The sequence below is a fragment of the Macaca fascicularis genome, chromosome 1 (genome assembly GCF_037993035.2).
Source record: "Macaca fascicularis isolate 582-1 chromosome 1, T2T-MFA8v1.1".
Classification (NCBI taxonomy): domain Eukaryota; kingdom Metazoa; phylum Chordata; class Mammalia; order Primates; family Cercopithecidae; genus Macaca; species Macaca fascicularis.
This window is the reverse complement of record NC_088375.1, coordinates 145,914,037-145,934,251: the sequence shown is the minus strand read 5'-3', so window position 1 is coordinate 145,934,251 and position 20,215 is coordinate 145,914,037. Positions and strand designations below refer to the sequence as shown.

The following is a 20,215-nucleotide window of genomic DNA, read 5'->3' as shown; positions in this document are numbered from 1 at the left end:
AAAATTAATTGCAGTTTTTGCCATTGTAATTCTATTTTTTAAAAACCCCCTCATGACTTTTTTTATTGGTTTATATGGTGGTCCTTTAAAATCACTCACATCTAAGCCACTTTATCTGTTCTTTGTTATTTCTTTTTTGACCTACCAATTAGAATCACTTTTCTTCTTCCCAGAGTACATCCTTTAGCATTTTTAAATTTTTAATGAGTCTGTGAAAAACTGTTTTCATCTTTGTCTGATAATATTTTTATTTTGTCTTCACTGTTGAAAGATATTTTCATTGGATATATACAACCTTTATTAGTTCATTCTGACACTACTGTAAAGAAATACCCAAGACTGGGTAATTTATGAAGAGCTTTAATTGGCTTATGGTTGCACAGGCTGTACAGGAAGCATGATGCTGGCATCTGCTAGGCTTCTGGGGAGGCCTCAGAAAACTTTCAATCATGGTGGAAGGCGAAAGGGAAGCAAACACGTCTTACATGGTCAGAGCAGGAGCAAGAGAGAGAGTGGGAGGAGCTACACACTTTTAAAAAACCAGATCTCACTATCGTGAGAACAGCACCAAGGGGATGGTGCTAAACCACTCATTAAAGACCCACACCCATGATCCAGTCATCTCCCACAAGGCCCCACGTTCAATATTGGGGATCCCAGTTTGACATGAGATTGGGGCAGGGACACAGATCCAAACCGTATCACAGTCTAAGGAGGTAGTTGTATCCTTTAACATAAAGAAGCTGTCATTTCACCTTCTTCCACCTTTCAGTGTTGTTGCTGAAAACTGCCATAAATTTAACTGTAATTCCTTTAAAGGTACCCTTTCTCTGACTGCTGTGAACACTTTGTCTTTGATGTTCTGAAGTTTCACCGTGATATGTCCAAGTATGAACTTTTTTTCCCCTATATGTTTGTGCTTGGGGTTGATTGGGTATCCTGAATCTGTGGATTGGCATTTTTATTAGTTCTTAAAAGGTGATAGTCATTATCTCTTTATATATTGTCTTCAAGTCACTATTTTTCTTCTGAAGCACCATAAGATATATTGGAGCTTTTTTTTTTTCCCCTCTGTGTCTCTTTATGTCTCATTTTTCCTTTCTTTTTTTAAAAAACTTAGCTATTTTTCAGTATTAATCTGCTATTTTTCTGTGTCTGGTCTGCTGTTAAACTCAGTCATTAAAATAGCTAAGAACACAGCACTCAAGATGCTTGTAGTCTCAGAGGAAAAACAGATGTGAAAACAGATTATAATACTGTGTAGTACACATTTCAATGGAGGGACGAAAGTATACTTTGAAGATATATTAGACTGGAGAATGGTTAGGGAAGGTTTTCTGGAGAAAGTAATGCCTAAACTAACAATAGTTTTTAAGAAAGCAATTGCATTTTATTAGAAAGGTTTTGAACACAGAATTTGACAAGGAAAAATAGTAGTGGAGAATTAGCTTGGAGCTAGATAGCATAAGACCTTTAATGCCTAACCGTGAAGTTGGGACTGTATTTGGTAGACATGGCTATTAAAAATATTTTAGTGGAGTAATTAATCTTGTCTACTTTCCATCTTAAAGCACAACAATTTATATTGGCTAAATGTGTGTAAACGTGTGACTTTATGGGCTTATCTCCAGTGCATTGTCTACTGTAACTTATACATGCCTAAAATCTCTTTGATCTAATATGTAAACATTAAAGCAAGTTTATTGAATTTGTATAACATACAGTTTGAATTGTATAATGTTTAGAAGGTTAGAAGCATGCATAATTTCTTATAATACCCCCGAGAAAACTTTTTCAGTAATATTAGCAATATATGTAGCAAATAGAAATTTGTTTTTTGTTGTAATCATGGGGTTTAGTTTCTTTAGCCAGCAAAGTATGTATTTAAGAGCAGATTACCTCTTTTTAAATGTAAAGGCAGTTGTTAAGAGTAGAAAAATGATAACCATTTTATGAAGTTTTTAATTTTTTTTTTGAATGGTGAGAGTATTAATGGGTAGTAGGAAGTTCTAATTATCCTTGTTTTAAAATATGTTTCACTATGAGAAGAAGAGTTTAAGAAATATACTGGCAACTGTATGTTTTATCGTGCTCAAATTTACTATAAAGTACAAGGAAGAAAATTGGAGAGAAGAAAGGCAGCGTGTAGGAAAGCAGGTTCAAGGGGAAAATAGATGAAATCCAAGGGTGAGGACAGTGTTACTCTGATTTCTAAATGGGAAAAATAGTGAACTTTATAAAGTTTACTTCATATAAGACATATTTAAGGTTAAATTTCTGCCTTGGTGTACACTTTTGTGACCTTTGCAAATAAATTCTCTAAGTTTCAGATTTTTTATTTTTTTATTTTTTTGAGACGGAGTCTTGCTCTGTCATCCAGGCTGGAGTGCAGTGGTGCGCGATCTCCGCTCACTGCAAGCTCCGCCTCCCGGGTTCACGCCATTCTCCCGCCTCAGCCTCCAAGTAGCTGGGACTACAGGCGCCCGCCACCACGCCCGGCTAATTTTTTTTTGTATTTTTAGTAGAGACGGGGTTTCACCGTGTTAGCCAGGATGGTCTCGATCTCCTGACCTCATGATCCGCCCGTCTCAGCCTCCCAAAGTGCTGGGATTACAGGCGTGACCCACCTCGCCCGACCCAGATTTTTTTATTTGTAAAATGAAGTTATATTGCAAACCTTTATGAGTTCTTGGGAAGATTAAATGAGCAGAAATACTGGCTACTTAGCTGAGCCCTGACTTGTAATATTACTGAGCCCTTATTACATTTTAAGCGTCAACCTAAGCACTATATAGGCTTTGTTTTTACAGTAATCCTCAATTTGTGGCTAAGGAAACTGTAGCACAGAGATGTTAAGTAAGTATATAATCAAGACCATACCAATGAGTAGCAACCACAGGATTTTAACCCAGGCATTCTGACCTCAGAGCCCTGGTTCTTAACCATTTTCTCATTTCTTATATTCCTGTAATCATTATTAAAACTGAGGATATACTTTTCCTTAAGAACAGTGTTATGTAGTATTTTTACAAATTCACAGACTATCAGATCAATGGATATATCTTTTTTTTTTTTTTTTGAGACGGAGTCTTGCTCTGTCACCAGGCTGGAGTGCAGTGGCGCAATCTCGGCTAACAGTAACCTCTGCCTCCTGGGTTCAAGCGATTTGCCTGCTCAGCTTCCTGAATAGCCGGGACTACAGACGTGCACCACCATGCCCACCTAATTTTTGTATTTTTAGTGGAGACGGGGTTTCAGCATGGATGGTCTTGATCTCTTGACCTCGTGATCCACCTGCCTTGGCCTCCCAAAATGCTGGGATTACAGACATAAACCACCGTGCCCAGCCGAATATTTCAATATCTTAGTACAACCTGCTGTAATGTTTAAGAGTCTATTATATAGTATCTCTAACAAATTGTAATCTGTCTTTTGTATAAGTGCTTCCAGAGACGAGACTTTATTACATTTTAAGACAAGCCATTTTATTTTTAGATAACCCAAAACATAAGGAATTTATGTTGTGACAAAAATTTTGCCCTTACTACCTTTTTACCCATTGGTTCTAATTCTCTGTCTTGTGGGGAAGTAGTAAGTGGACAGCTTTCATAGACAAATATTTAAATGTTTAGACAGGAATCATTTTTCCTTCTCATCCTAGGCTAAACACACAATCAACTGTTTTACAGACAACACATTTTCATACTCAACTAAGGGCCTTCTATTCTGAATGCATTCCAGTTCTGTAAAAAATGTGCTTACTATAAGCTATCTTTATATACCAAATTCTGTGTAATTTACACTTCTTACAAGATTCTGATATCATTTATACAAAAAGAAGAAAATTAAAATGTTCCCAGATCTGTTCAGTCATTGTTATAATGTGTAGTTCATTTATGGACTCAACAGAGATACTCTTTCTATGGTGGGTACTGCTGGTTAATATTTATTGCATATTTACTATGTACCACACCTGTTTCTAAGCTCTGTACATATAATTTATTTAATCTTCACTATAATCTTGTGAGGTACATGCTGTTTTCACTATTTAACACATGAAGAAAATAAGGCACAGAACTGTGAAGTACCTTACCCTATATTACATGGTTTGTACTGAATCTCAGTATCAAAACTGAGACTCAAACCTGGGCAGTCTTAACCACTATACTAGATATATGCTAAGTTGCTCTTTTGTGATTTGATTTGAAAACTTACCTACATTTTATATCAGTTTTTTTGGGCAGCCCATTTGTAATTTGGGGACTTCAGTTAGAACAGAAACCTTTTGTGAATTAATTGTGTGGCTTTGCCTGTTTCCTGATGTATAAAGTATGGATAATATCTGTCTCAAAAGGTTATTCTAAGGATTTATATGCACACATACACATGTTCGGGCAGATATCGTTAAAGCACTATTATTTTACATCCTAGCCTAGTATCTCATTTATTTATTTATTTATCTATTTATTTTAGAAACAGCATCTGACTTGGTTGCCCAGGCTGGTCTCAGACTCCTGGCCTTAAGTGATTCTGCTGCCTCAGCCTTAATATCTATATTTTTATATTAATAAATTATAATTGCATGTGTTTGAATTAGTGATTTTTTAAAGGGAATATAAAACTTAATATGAAATACATTCATTAAAATGGTTAGTCACACCATCTTATATTGTAGAGGAGTGAAGGGAACCTTGAAGCACAAAGGTAAAGTAACTTGGAGCTTAGGCAGTTTTCCAGTGATGACCAAGTTACTTATCACCCAGAACAGGGTAGTACCCTAGTCTTCTAGCTTTTTTAGAAGTAAAGGGACCTAGTGTGGATAAAAATACAAATACTAAATTAAAAATATGAAGAATTTTGATTGAAGGTAAGTGTTCCAACCGGCCGGGCGCATACCTGTAATCCCAGCACTTTGGGAGGCTGAGGCAGGTGGATTATGAGGTCAGAAGTTCAAGACCAGCCTGGCCAAGATGGTGAAACCCTGTCTCTACTAAAAATACAAAAAATTAGCCAGGCATGGTGGCAGGCGCCTGTAATACTAGCTACTCGAGAGGCTGAGGCAGAGAATTGCTTGCATCCAGGAGGCGGAGGTTGCAGTGAGCCGAGATCACACCACTGCACTACAACCTGGGCGACAGAGTGAGACTGTCTCAAAAAAAAAAAAAAAAAAAAAAAAAAAAAAGAAGTGTTTCAATAATAATGGATTATCCAGAATAAGATGGTTCTTTTTGAAGTTTTATTTGTTTTTGCAAAATGAAAATTATTTACTTGGAAAATTATAATTTTCAAAATCTGCAGGCATTGATTTTTTATGCATTAATAGTTCCCATTTTTATTTTATTCTAGGACAAATTTATTTCCATGAAGCTCATCTTTAAATGGCACATGTTTGGAATTTTTAGGGACTTTACTAACACAGAGATTTTGAAAATATTCCCATTCCTAAAATCATAGAAATCTGTAAAGCAACATATTATGCTTTTTTTTTTTAACTTTTATTTTAAGTTTAAGGGTACCCGTGAAGATTTGTTATATAAGTAAACTTGTGTCTTGGGGGTTTATTATACAGATTATTTTGTCACTCAGATATTAAGCCTAGTACTCAATAGTTGTTTTTCATGTTCCTCTCCCTCCTCCCACCCTCCACACTCCAATAGGCCTCAGTGTCTGTTGTTCTCCTCTATGTGTCCATGTGTTCTCATCATTTAGCTCCCACTTATAAGAAAGAACATGTGGTATTTGGTTTTGTGTTCCTGCATTAGTTTGCTAAGGATAATGGCCTCTAGCTCCATCCATGTTCCTGCAGAGGACATGATCTCTCTCTCTCTCTCTTTTTTTTAATGGCTATATAGTAGTCCATGGTGTGTGTGTGTGTGTGTGTGTGTGTGTGTGTGTGTGTGTTTATATATATATACACACACACATTTTCTTTATTCAGTCTGTCATTGCTGGGCATTTAGGTTGATTCCATGTCTTTGCTACAATGAATGTACACATGTATGTATCCTTATGATAGAACCATTTATATTGCTTTGGGTATATACCCACTAACGGGATTGCTGGGTCGAATGGTATTTCTGTCTTTGGTCTTTGCAGAATCTCCACACTGTCTTCCACAACAGTTGAACTAACTTACACTCCCACAAACAGTGTATAAGCATTGCTTTTTCTCTGCATCCTCAGTAGCCTCTGTAATTTTTTGACTTTTTAATAATAGCCATTCTGAGCCGGGTACAGTGGCTCACGTCTGTAATCCCAGCACTTTGGGAGGCTGTGGCAGGCAGATCAAGAGGTCAGGAGTTCGAGAGCAGCCTGACCAACATGGTGAAACACCGCCTATACTAAAAATACAAAAATAAGCCCGACATGATGGCGTACGCCTGTAATCCCAGCTACTCAGGAGGCTGAGGCAGGAGAATGGCTTGAACCTGGGAGGCAGAGGTTGCAGTGAGCCAAGATGGCGCCACTGCACTCCAGCCTGAGTGACAGAGCAAGACGCCGTCTCAAAAAAAGAAAACAAAAAAAGCCATTCTGACTGGTGTGAGATAGTATCTCATTGTGATTTTGATTTGCATTTCTCTAATGATCAGTGATGTTGAGCTTTTTTTAATGTGCGTGTTGGCCACATGTATGTCTTTTCAAAAGTATCTGTTCATATCCTTTGCCCACTTTTCAGTGTGGTTATTTTTTCCTTGTTAAGTTCATCATGGATGCTGATGTTAGACCTTTGTCAAATGTGTAGTTTGTGCAAATACTTTTTCTCCCATTCTGTAGGTTGTCTCTTTACTCTGTTGATAGTTTCTTTTGCTGTGTAGAACCTCTTTAATTTAATTAGATCCCGTTTGTCAATTTTTGCTTTTGTTGCAATTGCTTCAGAGAATATTATGAACACCTCTATGCATATAAACTAGAAAATCTAGAAGAAATGGATGAATTCCTGGACACATACGCCCTCCCAAGACTGAGCCAGGAAGAAATAGAACCCTTGAACCGACTAAAAACAAGTTCCAAAACTGAATAACCTACCGACCAAAAAAGCCCAGAACCAGATGGATTCATAAACAAATTCTACCAGATGTGCAAATAAGAGCTGGTACCATTTCACAGAAACTATCCAAGAAAATTGAGAAGGGACTCCTCCCTAACTTATTCTGCGAAGTTTTGTTTTTGTTTTTTAAATAGAAGCAACACAGTATCCTTTATGAGAGGCTATGAAATTGAATTTTTCATCCCTCTGTAACCTCCTTCTGCCCTGCATCAATTTGATATTGATGGATCAATATTTTTGAAGCATTGCTACACTGTAGATAACCTTAGTTCTCTTTAAAAAGAATTACCTTAATTGAATTTGTATCATGTTTGAATATGCTTTATTCTCCAGCTAATGAGGTTATAGTAGGAAATTTAGTTTAATTATTGAATAAACTAGTCAAGTTGATTTAAAAATAATAGTGTTGGCCGGGCGCGGTGGCTCACGCCTGTAATCCCAGCACTTTGGGAGGCCGAGACGGGCGGATCACGAAGTCAGGAGATCGAGACCATCCTGGCTAACACGGTGAAGCCCCGTCTCTACTAAAAAAATACAAAAATTAGCCGGGCGTGGTGGCAGGCACCTGTAGTCCCAGCTATACAGGAGGCTGAGGCAGGAGAATGGCTTGAACCTGGGAGGCGGAGCTTGCAGTGAGTGGAGATGGCGCCACTGCACTCCAGCCTGGGCAACAGAGCGAGACTCCATCTCAAAAAAAATAATAATAATAATAATGGTGTTGGAGAAACCATGGACAATCTTCTAACTGAGTTTCAGACTTAATATAATCACTTTTATGTTTTAAGTGGAATCTACCCTGGGAAGTAGTCTTGCAACTCAAATACTTTTTTTTTTTTTTTGCATGAATTGGTTGAATTCATGGATTGTCTATAAGCATAAGGAGATTTCATTTAGGCTCATCTCAAAGTTTGAAAAACGCTGTTTATTTGAAAAATATTAACTTCCAATTTTAAGCAGCATTCATTCTAATAAGTAATTTTAACAATTTTTTATTTACAGATTGCCCAAGGACTCCAGATACTCCAAATAGTGACCCTCGTTGTTCTACTAGCAACAATAGATTAAAGGCTCTACAAAAACAATTGGATATAGAACTTAAAGTAAAACAAGGTGCAGAGAATATGATACAGATGTATTCAAATGGATCTTCAAAGGTAAGTGTAGTAAATAAATGTAACTACTTAGTCATTATTTGCAGATTCCATAGTTATAAATTTATCTACTCAATAAAATTTATTTGTAACTTCAACATCAGTACTGGTGGCATGGCACTTTGGCAGTCATTTGTGTACATGCCTGGAGCGGGGGAAATTTGAATTATCTGACATGCTTATTTCCAGCTGAGGTCTAACAAGGTGATTTTGCCTTCTTAAGCTATGGTACACTAAAAAGTATCCTTTTTGAGATCTGTTTAGTGCTGTGTTTGTCACATTTTTGTGCTTTTAATTGGTAATTTCACTGTTTAAACACTATATTATGACATCTGAGATCATTTTTACCTCAAAATTTGAAAGAGTGAATAAAAGAATTTGGAAACGTGTTTTGTTTCGTGGTTTTTTTTTTTTTAAGGTAACATTTTAAAAATTGTTTATTCCTACCAAGACCTAGTTAATCAAAAATTTGACCTTATGGGTAGAGGATACACAGAGCTTTCCATATCTGCAAGTTTTCTGTAAATCTAAAATTATTTAAAAAGAAATTATCTTTAAAAATTTAGTCTATAATGAGTTTTCCACATTATAGACCACTCTCCCAAGTTTTCGGGAGAGGGCAAATGAAAAGATGGTACATTTTGGCATCATCAATAATTGCTTGGCCTAGACCTGTGCATTCTTGGGAATCTGGTATGGGCATATAACCCCTAACTGAAAATCAGTGTTATGTGGAGCAATTCTTAGTAATAAGAACATGTCCTTGTTATTAGGTATAATGCAGCAAAAAAAAAAAAAAAAAAAAGAAATTGTTGTGAGCCACTGAACCAGATTATCCTCAAGGTTCTCTTCAGCCTAAGGTTCTATAGTTTTAATAATTTCCAAAAATTCTAAGAAGGATATAAAATTATAAAATATACCTTTTTACTTTCAACTCATGTATTTTAAATATTTTTATCTCTGCAAATCAATTTTTTATATTTTAATAGATATTTTAAAAATAATTTCATAATAAAAGTTCTTATGTATTTTGTTTGTTTCAGTTTAAAAATAATTTGAAATCAGAGGGAAATTTTTTTTTCTTAGTCGTGCATCCTAACTATTCACCCCAAATGAAATTTGAGGCTAAGCCTGGTGGCTCACACCTGTATACGTAGCACTCTGGGAGGCTGAGGCAGGAGGATTCCTTGAGGCCAGGAGTTTGAAACCAGCCTGGTCAATATAGCAAGACCCTGTCTCAAAAAAAAAAAAAAAAAAATTGTTTAAAGAGAAAGAAAAAAAGACATTAGGGAAGATATCAAAAAGAAAGAAATGTGTACTTTTCATAAAAAATGTTTTAACGTTAATTATGAGCATTAGATTTTATGTTCAAAAGAATTTTTTGTTACTTTTAGAGAAAGGTATTTGTTCCTATTTACTTATGTGATATTTGATAGGATATTATTTCACTAACTTTGAACATTTCTTATTGGATGATAGAGTTATTGTTTGTGCTGTTATTTTTAGCACTGACATTTAGTTTTAGGGATTTTATATTTTTATAAAATGTTATTTTGACCTTTTTTTTTCTTTGTTCCTGGAACTGCGATTTTAGCACATTATGCTGAGCATTTTCAAATTAACCCAGCTACTACCTTTGGAGTAAAGTTTTTAAATCTGGGGTGGAGGGATTAGTTTGAGGGGTTTATGAACCCTTTGAAGTTATAGGAAAAGCAAGTGTCTATGTTGATAGTTGTATGGATGAAAGGGCTGTAGGTTACACCTTATTCTCAAAGTGGTATTTAATCCACAAAAGATTACTAACCACTGCTCTAAGTTGAACAGTTATGGACATATTAAAAGTAAAACAAATAGATAACCTAAAACAACCACAGATCCAAAGTGAACAAGGCTGTGAGCATCCTGTTAAAACAGATATGTCAATTTTGCATAGGTTTTTATTTTGAATTAGATTTATTAATTTGAGAGGGACTCAAATGGATGTCCAAAGCCCATTTGCAACTACTATTGTCTCTGAGATAGGCCTGCCAGTTATTTCTGTCTAGATTCCACCTTAACTGTTTTTATTTTTCATCTTTAAACTTCTCAAAGGGTCAGAGTACATCGTTTTAGATTAGGGAAAATTATAAATTTTAATTATGTGGAATATTAATTTATTCACTAAGGATTTAGTTAAAAGTTTGATAGCCATTATGCTAGGCTGTGAGGTATAAGTGTAATAAAGATGGTCCTTATTACATACTAGGTACTCAATAGATAATATCCTGCTTTTAAGAGACCCGCTATCTTAAAACGAGATATATCGTGTGTGAATAGTTACAGTGTGTAACAGTGATTTGTTTGACTGACTTTGGAAGCACAATGGAGAATAATCATTTAACTGCCAGAATGAAATCTTTTAAGTTTTAGTATGATATTTGAAGGATGATTTGGCATTTAATAAAAAATTACTTTTTAGGGATGGTGGTGTGGTTGAATGCAGTATATACACAGTAAGGAACTGTGAAATAGCCTGGCTTATTCTAAGGAATGAAAGTGATTTGGTGTGGCTGTAGCACAAGTTCTTAGCATATTTCTTACCTAACATATCTGAGGGTAGCTAAAATGTACTTCTGATAGTAAGAGTTGTCAACTCTAGCAGTCGTTTTCAATTAAAAGCCATAGGGAAACAAATCTGAATCTCCAGAAAGACATTCATTTTGTTTGGGAAAAGTCCTCCAGGTGATTCCATTAGGGCTTCTTTCCCTTCCCCACCAGTGGAGTTTTAAGTGGGTGAGGCATAGTGAGAGATATAACGAAACTGAAAGAAAAGCCAGGTTATATGGTAGTTTGCACAGAATTAAGCAGTTGTGATTATCTTACAAGATAGATGGAGCTGCTGAAAGCAGGGAGCTCCTTTTAGCAGGGAAAATACACAATCAGATTTCAAGTTTAGAAATTTCACATCCATCCGGTCAGGTGTGGTGGCTCACGCCTGTAATCCCAGCACTTTGGGAGGCCAAGGTGGGCGGATCACCCAAGGTTGGGAGTTAGAGACCAGCCTGACTAACATGGATAAAGAAACCCTGTCTCTACTAAAAATACAAAATTAACTGGGCATGGTGTTGCATGCCTGTAATCCTGCTACTTGGGAGGCTGAGGCAAGAGAATCACTTGAACCTGGGAGGTGGAGGTTGTGGTGAGCCGAGATCACGCCATTGCACTCCAGCCTGGGCAACGACAAAAGGAAAACTCCATCTCAAAAAAAAAAAAAAGTTCACATCCATCCTCCTCAGACTTAAAGAATTAATTAAAGAAGGTCTTATATGCAGGCAGTAAGTTTAAGTAGTGTTTTGCAGTAGTACAGGTTAAATAGCTTCCTTTCTCTTGTAACAGCAGTGAAAACAGTGAAGATAAGAGTCATACTTTTGGTATCTTAGATATGAGGAAGGAGGCAGAGTCAAAGATTGTTCTTAGATTGGTTATGTGGATAGACTGATAAATTATGGTGCCCTTCACAATGACAGAGAATTCATGAGGGGGAGCAAATTTAGGGACAGGGATGATTAATTCAGTTTGGCAGTAAAAATTGTCAACAGGACTCTGGTTATGGGATTCTACATGATTAAATTATTACCCTTGTGCATGTTATGATCGGAGCTGTCCTTTTTAAATTTGTCAGATATTTTCACCCTCCTGCTTCAGAACCCTCCAGTGGTTTTCCCTCATACTTAAAATCCAAAATTCTTATTCTGACTCTGAAAACCTATAGCTTCTGATCTCATCTTCTAAAACACCTTCATCTCTCATTACTCTCTAGCTACACTAGCTTCTTTTCTATCCCTTAAACATAGCAAGCACACTCTTACCTCAGGGCTTTTGCACTTGCTATATCTTTGCCTAGGTATCTGTTCTCCCAAGTACTTTGTGGCTTTCTCCCTTCATTAAGTCATCTACTTGGATGCTACCACCTCAGCAAGCTCTTCACTACTTATCCTAAGATAAATAGCAACCTCTGTCTCTTCTTATCCCTTTATTGCATTACCACTACCTTAAATTACAATTTATGTGATCAGTTTCTTTACCATCAGTTTTCAGCATTAGAAAATAAATTTCATGCAGGCAGAGACATTATCTTGGTTATTACCATATCTTCAATACCTAAAACAATACTACATTGAAGTAATTTGCTACAAATACTCAATAAATATCTGTTAAAACAATTGATACCACTTCACTGCCCATTCCATTTATCTTCCTCTGGCCCATAATTTACACATTGTTCTTTTTCTTATTTCATACTGTGTGTACTGTAATTATTTTCTTATTATCCCTTTTATGACTAACATGTTTTTATTGTCAGCACAAGGATCTGAGAAATGGGATGCAGTTATTTTACCCCGTTACATAAGTAGTTTAGCTTGCCATTTTCTTATTTGGTAGTGTGGCTTTAAGCAGCATCATTGTTTTTTGTTTTTTGTTTTTTTATCCTTTGAAACGATCTCTGGGGGCTTCATGAGATATGTTAAAGACATACCTCCTGTTTTTTGTTGTTGTTGTTGTTTTGAGACAGAGGCTCGCTCTCTCGCCCAGGCCCAAGTGCAGTGGTGCAATCTCGGCTCACTGCTACCTCCCCCTCCCAAATTCAAGCGATTCTCCTCCCTCAGCCTGCCTCCTGTGTACCCGGAATTATAGGCACACACCACTATGCCTGGCTAATTTTTTGTATGGCTAGTAGAGATGGGGTTTCACCATGTTGGCCAGACTGGTCTCGAACTCCTGACCTCAAGTGATCCCCCTGCCTGGCCCTCCCAAAGTGCTGAGATTACAGTCGTGAGCCACCGTGCCCAGCCATGTCTCCTGTTTATAGAATCACTTGAACCTGGGAGTTTTTGAGACTTCGTCTCAAAAAAATAATAAATAATAAAAATAAAGACATGTCTCCTGTATATATATTCAGGTGGTAAACCAAGGTATTTATTAAAATTTGGGGTTCTTACCAGCATCTTGCATTGGTTTTAAGTGTTCCCCAATCCTCCACATATGGATATACCAGACTGTCCATCCAGGTCTCCCCAACCGCCAGTCCTCCAGTTTTGTTTGTTTAAGCTTTGAGATCTAATTTAGATAGAAAAAAGTTGCAGATATTTAGTTATACATTTCGATTAATTTGGATGTTTCTATACATATGTATGCATATGTGATACCACCATGACAACCAGGTTACTTCCAAAAGTACCCTTGGGTTCTTTAGTGGAAGTTTGTTTTTGTTTTTTTTGTTGTTGTTGTTGTCGTTGTAAAAGCACTTAACATGAGAAAATCTCCAGTCTTGACATACTCCACACTTATTTATTATAATGACACGGGAAGCCTTTCTGGATTCCCTCAACTACAATTGATTCCACCTTTTTTTTTTTTTTTTTTGAGACAGAGTTTCACTCTGTCACCCAGGCTGGAGTGCAGTGGGGCAGTCTTGGCACACTGCAGCCTCCACCTCCCAGATTCAAGTGATTCTCATGCCTCAGCCTCCTGAGTAGCTGGAATTACAAGTGGGCACTACCATGCCTGGCAAATTTTTTGTATTTTTGGTAGAGGCAGGGTTTCACCATGTTGGCCAGGCTGGTCTTGAACTCCTGACCTCAGATGATCCGCCCGCCTCAGCCTCCCAAAGTGCTGGGATTACAGGCGTGAGCCACCATCCCTGGCCTGATTCCATATTTCTTGGGAATTTTCTTCAGCTACTTTTAACTTCCTAGTGCATATAATAATCATTTGTATGTCTTCTAGCAAATTATAAGCTTCATCGGGTAACATTCTGATTGATTAATATTTGTATTTTCACTGGTCTGGCATGTAATTTATGGCTTACTTCCTGTATGTTACTTTAACATAAATACATGATGAAAAAATAAGAATGATTGGCCTATTTATTACCTAGATGGTACTAATAAGAACAATGATTGGCTTTTTTGAAAGTTTTCTGTGTGATGTAATGTGTTGTAATGTCCCACTGTAGCTTGCAAAACAAGATGTTATTTTTTTTGTAAAATAAAAAACATATAATTTGAAAATAGTATAAATGTTTAGTTATTCTTATAATTGTAAAATATTTATTCCAAATATAATTACCAGCATTATAGAGTACCAATTACTAATAGTTCATTACTTTAGTCTATTAGGTTGAGCCATATAAAATTGCTGTTTTTTTAGTTCAAAATCAGTCAGACATTGGCATTTTTGTGTAGTTCAACCTCATATATGTAAAAACTTTCCCAAAGTTTTTATCAACATAAGTCAGATTTCTCCAATATGTAAACCAGTTCATATACTCCAGCCTTATCTCTTCCCTTGTACGTATTATGTGCTCAATAAAAATTCCGTTGAATGCCTGAAAACGTAAAACTGATATGTAATAACTATGTATTGCCTGTGATAGATAATATCCAAAGTCCATTTTAAAAGTTTCATCATATGTTGACATCCTGCAGATCCTCCAGAAATTTCTGTGGGAAAATTCACCGATTTTGAAAATAAAATACAAGTGCTGTTTCTTGCTTGTTGAATTCAAATAGTGAAGAAAGGAGTATTTCCAAAGAAGTAAAATGATGGAACTACTGTCATTTTGCATGACAATAAAATAATAAAAGAAGTAGCTTAATTGAAGAGGGTAATATTATATGGTTTACTTAATATTTATACTTTTACATTAGAACTTCAAGACACTTAATCATTATTTTTATTGTCCTAAAAGAGAACATTTTAATGCCAATTATGTGCTAGGCAATATAATTTTAGTTTAATGCTAACAAAAGTTTTATATTGAAGAGAATGGTATCACAATTTACATAGTTTATGCAAGAAACCTAAGGCTTTCAGAAAATAGATAATTTGTCCAAGTTTATATATAATAAGATTTGGGCTCAAGTCTGTCTGACTGCAAAGTACGGTTGTCCCATTAAATTATGAGCTTTGGAATACTTTTACTCTAGTCTGATCTCAAAGAAATTCAGTCATGCATTGCATTACAACAGGGATACATTCTGAAAAAAGCATCAGTGAGTGATTTCATCATTGTGTGGATATCATAGAGTGTACTTACACAATTCTAGAAGGTACTAGACTATATGGTATAGCCTATTGCACTTAGGCTGTAGTAACAGCATGTAACTATACTGAATACTGTAGGCAATTGTAACACAATGGTAAGTACTTGTATATCTAAATATATCTAAACATAGGTATATGTATTCCATTGTTGACCTAAATGTCATTATGCAGCAGTCTGGCCAGAAGCTATTTTCTAAATGACTGACTTTGGGAATATGAAAGAAATAGAAGAAAAATTTATAAATTTCATAAATATGCAATGTTTTTTCCTCCATGGTATATTAACCTGAGTTTGGTATTCAGCAGAGTATATCTCAGCTCACTTTTATTCCTCTTATCTCCAATCTTTTTCTTCTTTATTCAGTGTCAAATAGTGTGTGTTTGATTTATTGAAATAATACTGCCGTCATCAAGCGTGTCTCTTGAGTTCTAAGAGACATGAATCTCCGGGAGGATACAGGTTGATTGTGTGCTATTTTATTTCCAAATTAGTACTGATTGCCTTAGTGATTAAAAATAGAGATGCTTAAATAAAATGCAAAGCTTGTCCTTTCTTATGAGTAAGTACTTTCTAACTTGATGTTTAATCAATTTCTGTGTGTATGTGTGTGTGGATACCAGTCTTTAACAACTGATGCAACTCTAAAAACAGGAGGTGGCATTAACTTCTAATATTTCTTTTTAAAATTTCTTAGTTTTCTACAGTTGCTGTAACAAAGTATCACTAATTTAGTGGTATAAAACAACAGAAATGTATTATGTTATAATTTTGTAGTTATTTTGTCTGAAGTGAACCTTACTGAGCTTAAATCAAGGTGTTGGCAGGACTGCATTCCCGTCTGGAGGATGTAGGGCAGAATGTTTCCCTGTTTTTTCCAGCTGCTGGACGCTACTCACACTTCTTGGCTCCTGGCTTCTTCTAAGCCAGCAATAGCAGGTCCAGTTTTTCTCACATCACATCACTCTGACCTTTTCTTCCTCCCTTTTCTACATTTAAGGACCCTTGTGATTACATTGGGCCTATCTGGATAATCAAGGACAGTCTCTGTATTTTAAGGTCAAATGATTAACAACATTAATTCTATTTGCTACCTTAAATCTCCTTTGCCATGTAAGGTAACTTACTAACAAGGTTCTGAGGCTTAGGACATTGACATCTTTGAGTAGGTCATTATTTGGTGTACAGTTCCTTCTGTCACTCACATTCAGTGTTACTGGAACTAAGCAATGGTATGCTATTGCATTGGTTCATTTGTGTTACTGTAAAGGAATATCTGAGACTGAGTAATTTGTAAAGAAAAAGGTTTATTTTTGGCTCACGGTACTACAGACTGTACAAGAAGGATGGTGCTGGCATGTGCTTCTGTTGAGGGCCTCAGGAAGCTTACAGTCATGATGGAAGATGAAGGGCAGCCAACATGTCACCTGGTGAGAGGAAGCAAGAGAGAGAGGAGGAAGTACCAGGCTCTTTTGAACGAACAGCTCAACGACCAACGTGAACTCATAGAATGAGAACGTACTCATACTGTGAGGGTGGCACCAAGCAATTCATGAGGGATCTGTCCCTGTGACCCAAATACCTCCCAGTAGGCCTCGATTCAGACACTGAGGACTTACATTTCAAAATGAGATTTGGAGGGACAAACACCAAATCGTATCAGGCATTAACATTATTTCACTTAATTCAGAGCTTTTTTTGAAATCTTAAGAAATGACAGAAGTCTATTCTCCAGCTTTATTAAGAAGGTCTCATTTTTTGACATTAAAGTCTTTCTAGGGACCTTTCTCATTTTCACCAGGGTTGACAAATGCTGTTTTCTACCTCTCTCAGCATAATTAATTGGAACACAAATGCTATCTGATTAGGTTTTTATTTTAGGTTTAATCATGGAGGCATTCATTTCATACTATGTTTCTGAATCTTAGAGTTATTGATCATAGTAAAGAAAAATTCTTTATTTTTTGTGTATAGCAAAAATAAGAAAATTACAAATGTGAATTTGGATTTTGATTTTCTAAAAAATAGTAACAAGATTCAAACCTACAGTATCTGTTAGCAGATAAATGCATTGTGCTGTGTGTGTATATATATATGTATATACATAATGAAATATTGTTCAGCCTTGAAAAAGGGAATGCTGCCATATATGACAACATGGGTGAGCCCAGAGGACATTATGCAAAGTGAAATAAGCCAGACACAGGAAGAAAAATACTGCATGATCTCACTTCCCTGTGGAATCCAAAAAAAAGAGCTGAATAAATAGAAACACAGTAGAATACAGTTACCAGCAATAGGGAGGAAGAAGAAATGGGGAGAAGTAGGTCAAAAGGTACATATTTAGAGTTAGGTAGGATGAATAAGTCCAGAGATCTAATATATAGCATGAACTACAGTTAATATTATATACCGAAAATATGCTAAGAGAGTAGATTTTAGATACACGTAATACATATACACATGAAAAGGGGTAACCGTAGAAGTAAATTTGTTTGACTGTAATAATCATTTCACTGTGTGTATGCATACCAAAACATCATGTACACTGCAAGTATATGCAATAAAAAATAAATTTTAAAAACACAGCCATAATAAGATTTACTTCTCTCCCAAACTGTCTTAACTAATGGAGTTGTTTTTCACAATTATCACTCTGTAAGTTTGATGGCTCTTTTTTTTGTAAATTTATCAATAAGATATATTATAGCGCTAACAGCATTCTTTTAACTGTTTTTCACTTGCTGATACATCACTTGATCTGTTTAGAAGATATGAAAATGTTTCATTTTCCCCTTTATTTGCTTAATTTTTCTAACTTTTTTTTTTAATAGGATCGGAAACTCCATGGTACAGCTCAGCAACTGCTCCAGGATAGCAAGACAAAAATAGAAGTCATACGAATGCAGATTCTTCAGGCAGTCCAGACTAATGAATTGGCTTTTGATAATGGTGATGGAATAAATTGTCCTCCTTCTTATGAGCATAATGGTGCTAAATAATCTTATGTAGGAACAGGGCAGTGGTTCAAAGTTAAGGGGGGGGAAGCATTATTATTACTATCTTTTTTTTTTTAATCTTGAGTTTTAGACTCTTCACTTGGATAGATGCTTTTAGATATTTGGCCCTTATATTTCAAGAAGATATTGATCTAGAATATATCTCTTCATTTAAATAGATTATCAAATACTTACGATCAGTCTCTATTTTTAAAACAATCTGTTACCTGTTTAAGAGTATGATTTTGTTTTCTTTTGTTTTTTTGGTTTTGTTTTATTTATTTATTTTTAATTCCAGAAGAAATCTTTAACAGCTAGTTGCTAAGAGTAGGAGTAGAAACTTTCAGTCTCCCAGTGTTACAATATTTGGATATCTTTCACCTCTAAAATCTTTTTTCCAGATTTGTAATTTTGATGTATAATGAAAAAAATGAAAGACTGAATTTCAGTATCATATCAAATACTTTTATTTCAGTGTTTATTGATGTAAGGACTAAATTACTGTAATGTCACGGGAATTCATTTCTTTTCATGATTTTAATCACTGCAAATTGGAAAGTCAAATAAATGGTGCAATTAAAATTTCTTTTTTCCCTTCTAGCAAAACCTGTGATAAGTCCTCTTGAACTTCGGATGGAAGAATTAAGGCATCATTTTAGGATAGAGTTTGCAGTAGCAGAAGGTGCAAAGAATGTAATGAAATTACTTGGCTCAGGAAAAGTAACAGACAGAAAAGCACTTTCAGAAGTAATTCTAAATAAAATTTTTATTTGATTTAATAAATACATTATTCAAAGTACGTGATTATTTGAGTGACAACAATTGTCTTTTCCCTGTGCAAGGCTCAAGCAAGATTTAATGAATCAAGTCAGAAGTTGGACCTTTTAAAGTATTCATTAGAGCAGAGATTAAATGAACTTCCCAAGAATCATCCCAAAAGCAGTATTATTATTGAAGAACTGTCACTTGTTGCATCACCAACACTAAGTCCACGTCAAAGTATGATATCTACACAAAATCAATATAGTACACTATCCAAACCAGCAGCATTAACAGGTATGTAGTGTATATCCGTTGTTTGTTGTGTGTATTTTTGTCTATAACTGGTTCTGATTTAATAATTGAAAAACTTGTGCATAGATTTTTTTCAATTGTGATAAGATACACATAGAATAAAATTTGTTGTATTAATCATTTTAATTTTATTCAATTTGGAAGCATTTAGTATATTCACAATATTGTGTGACCATCACCACTACCTAGTTTCAAAGCATTTGCATCACCCCAAAAGGAAACGCATACCCGTTAAGCAGTCACTCCTCATTCCCCCTTCCTCCCAGCTGCCAGCAACTACTAATTGTCTGTCTCTACAGATTTGTTTATTCTAGATATTTCATATGATAGAAATTATATAATTTGTGACCTTTTTTGCCTGGCTTCTTTTACTTAGCATATTGTTTTCAAGGTGCATTCATGTTATGTATGAGTACTTCACTCACTTTTAATGTCTGAATAGTATTCCACTTGCGGGAATATTCCAAAATTCAAAACTTTTTGTGCACCCAACATGATGCTCATTGGAGCATTTTGGATTTGGGATTTCAGATTTCCAGATTAGGGATGCTTAATCGGTAAGTATAATATAATATAAACATTCCAAAATCTGAGATATTTCTGGTCCCAAGCATTTCGGATAAGGAATACTCAACCTATATACCATATTTGATTGACCTGTTTGTCAGAGCATATGGGTTCTTTCTACCTTTTGACTGTTGTGAGTAGTGTTGCTATGAACATTTATGTGCAGGTTTTTACTTGAACATCTGTTTTCAATTTGGGGGTATATTCCTAGGAGTATAATTGCTAGGTCATATGGTAGCTATATCTAAGATTTTGAGGAACTGTCAAACTGTTCTTCACAGCATTTACATTA

At 35.6% G+C, this 20,215-nt stretch overlaps 1 protein-coding gene across 8 annotated transcripts in view; it reads left to right on the top strand.

Annotated features, from left to right (window-relative positions):
* PKN2 (protein kinase N2) overlaps positions 1 to 20,215 on the top strand; it is a 158,898-nt gene that overhangs the window by 80,699 nt on the left and 57,984 nt on the right. For all 8 annotated transcript variants that reach the window (XM_015433187.4, XM_005542808.5, XM_005542807.5 and 5 more), the window contains 4 exons: positions 8,048 to 8,202; positions 18,118 to 18,235; positions 18,884 to 19,029; positions 19,125 to 19,338. In XM_015433187.4, coding sequence (XP_015288673.1) covers positions 8,048 to 8,202; positions 18,118 to 18,235; positions 18,884 to 19,029; positions 19,125 to 19,338 — 633 coding nt within the window. The remainder of the gene's footprint in view (positions 1 to 8,047; positions 8,203 to 18,117; positions 18,236 to 18,883; positions 19,030 to 19,124; positions 19,339 to 20,215) is intronic.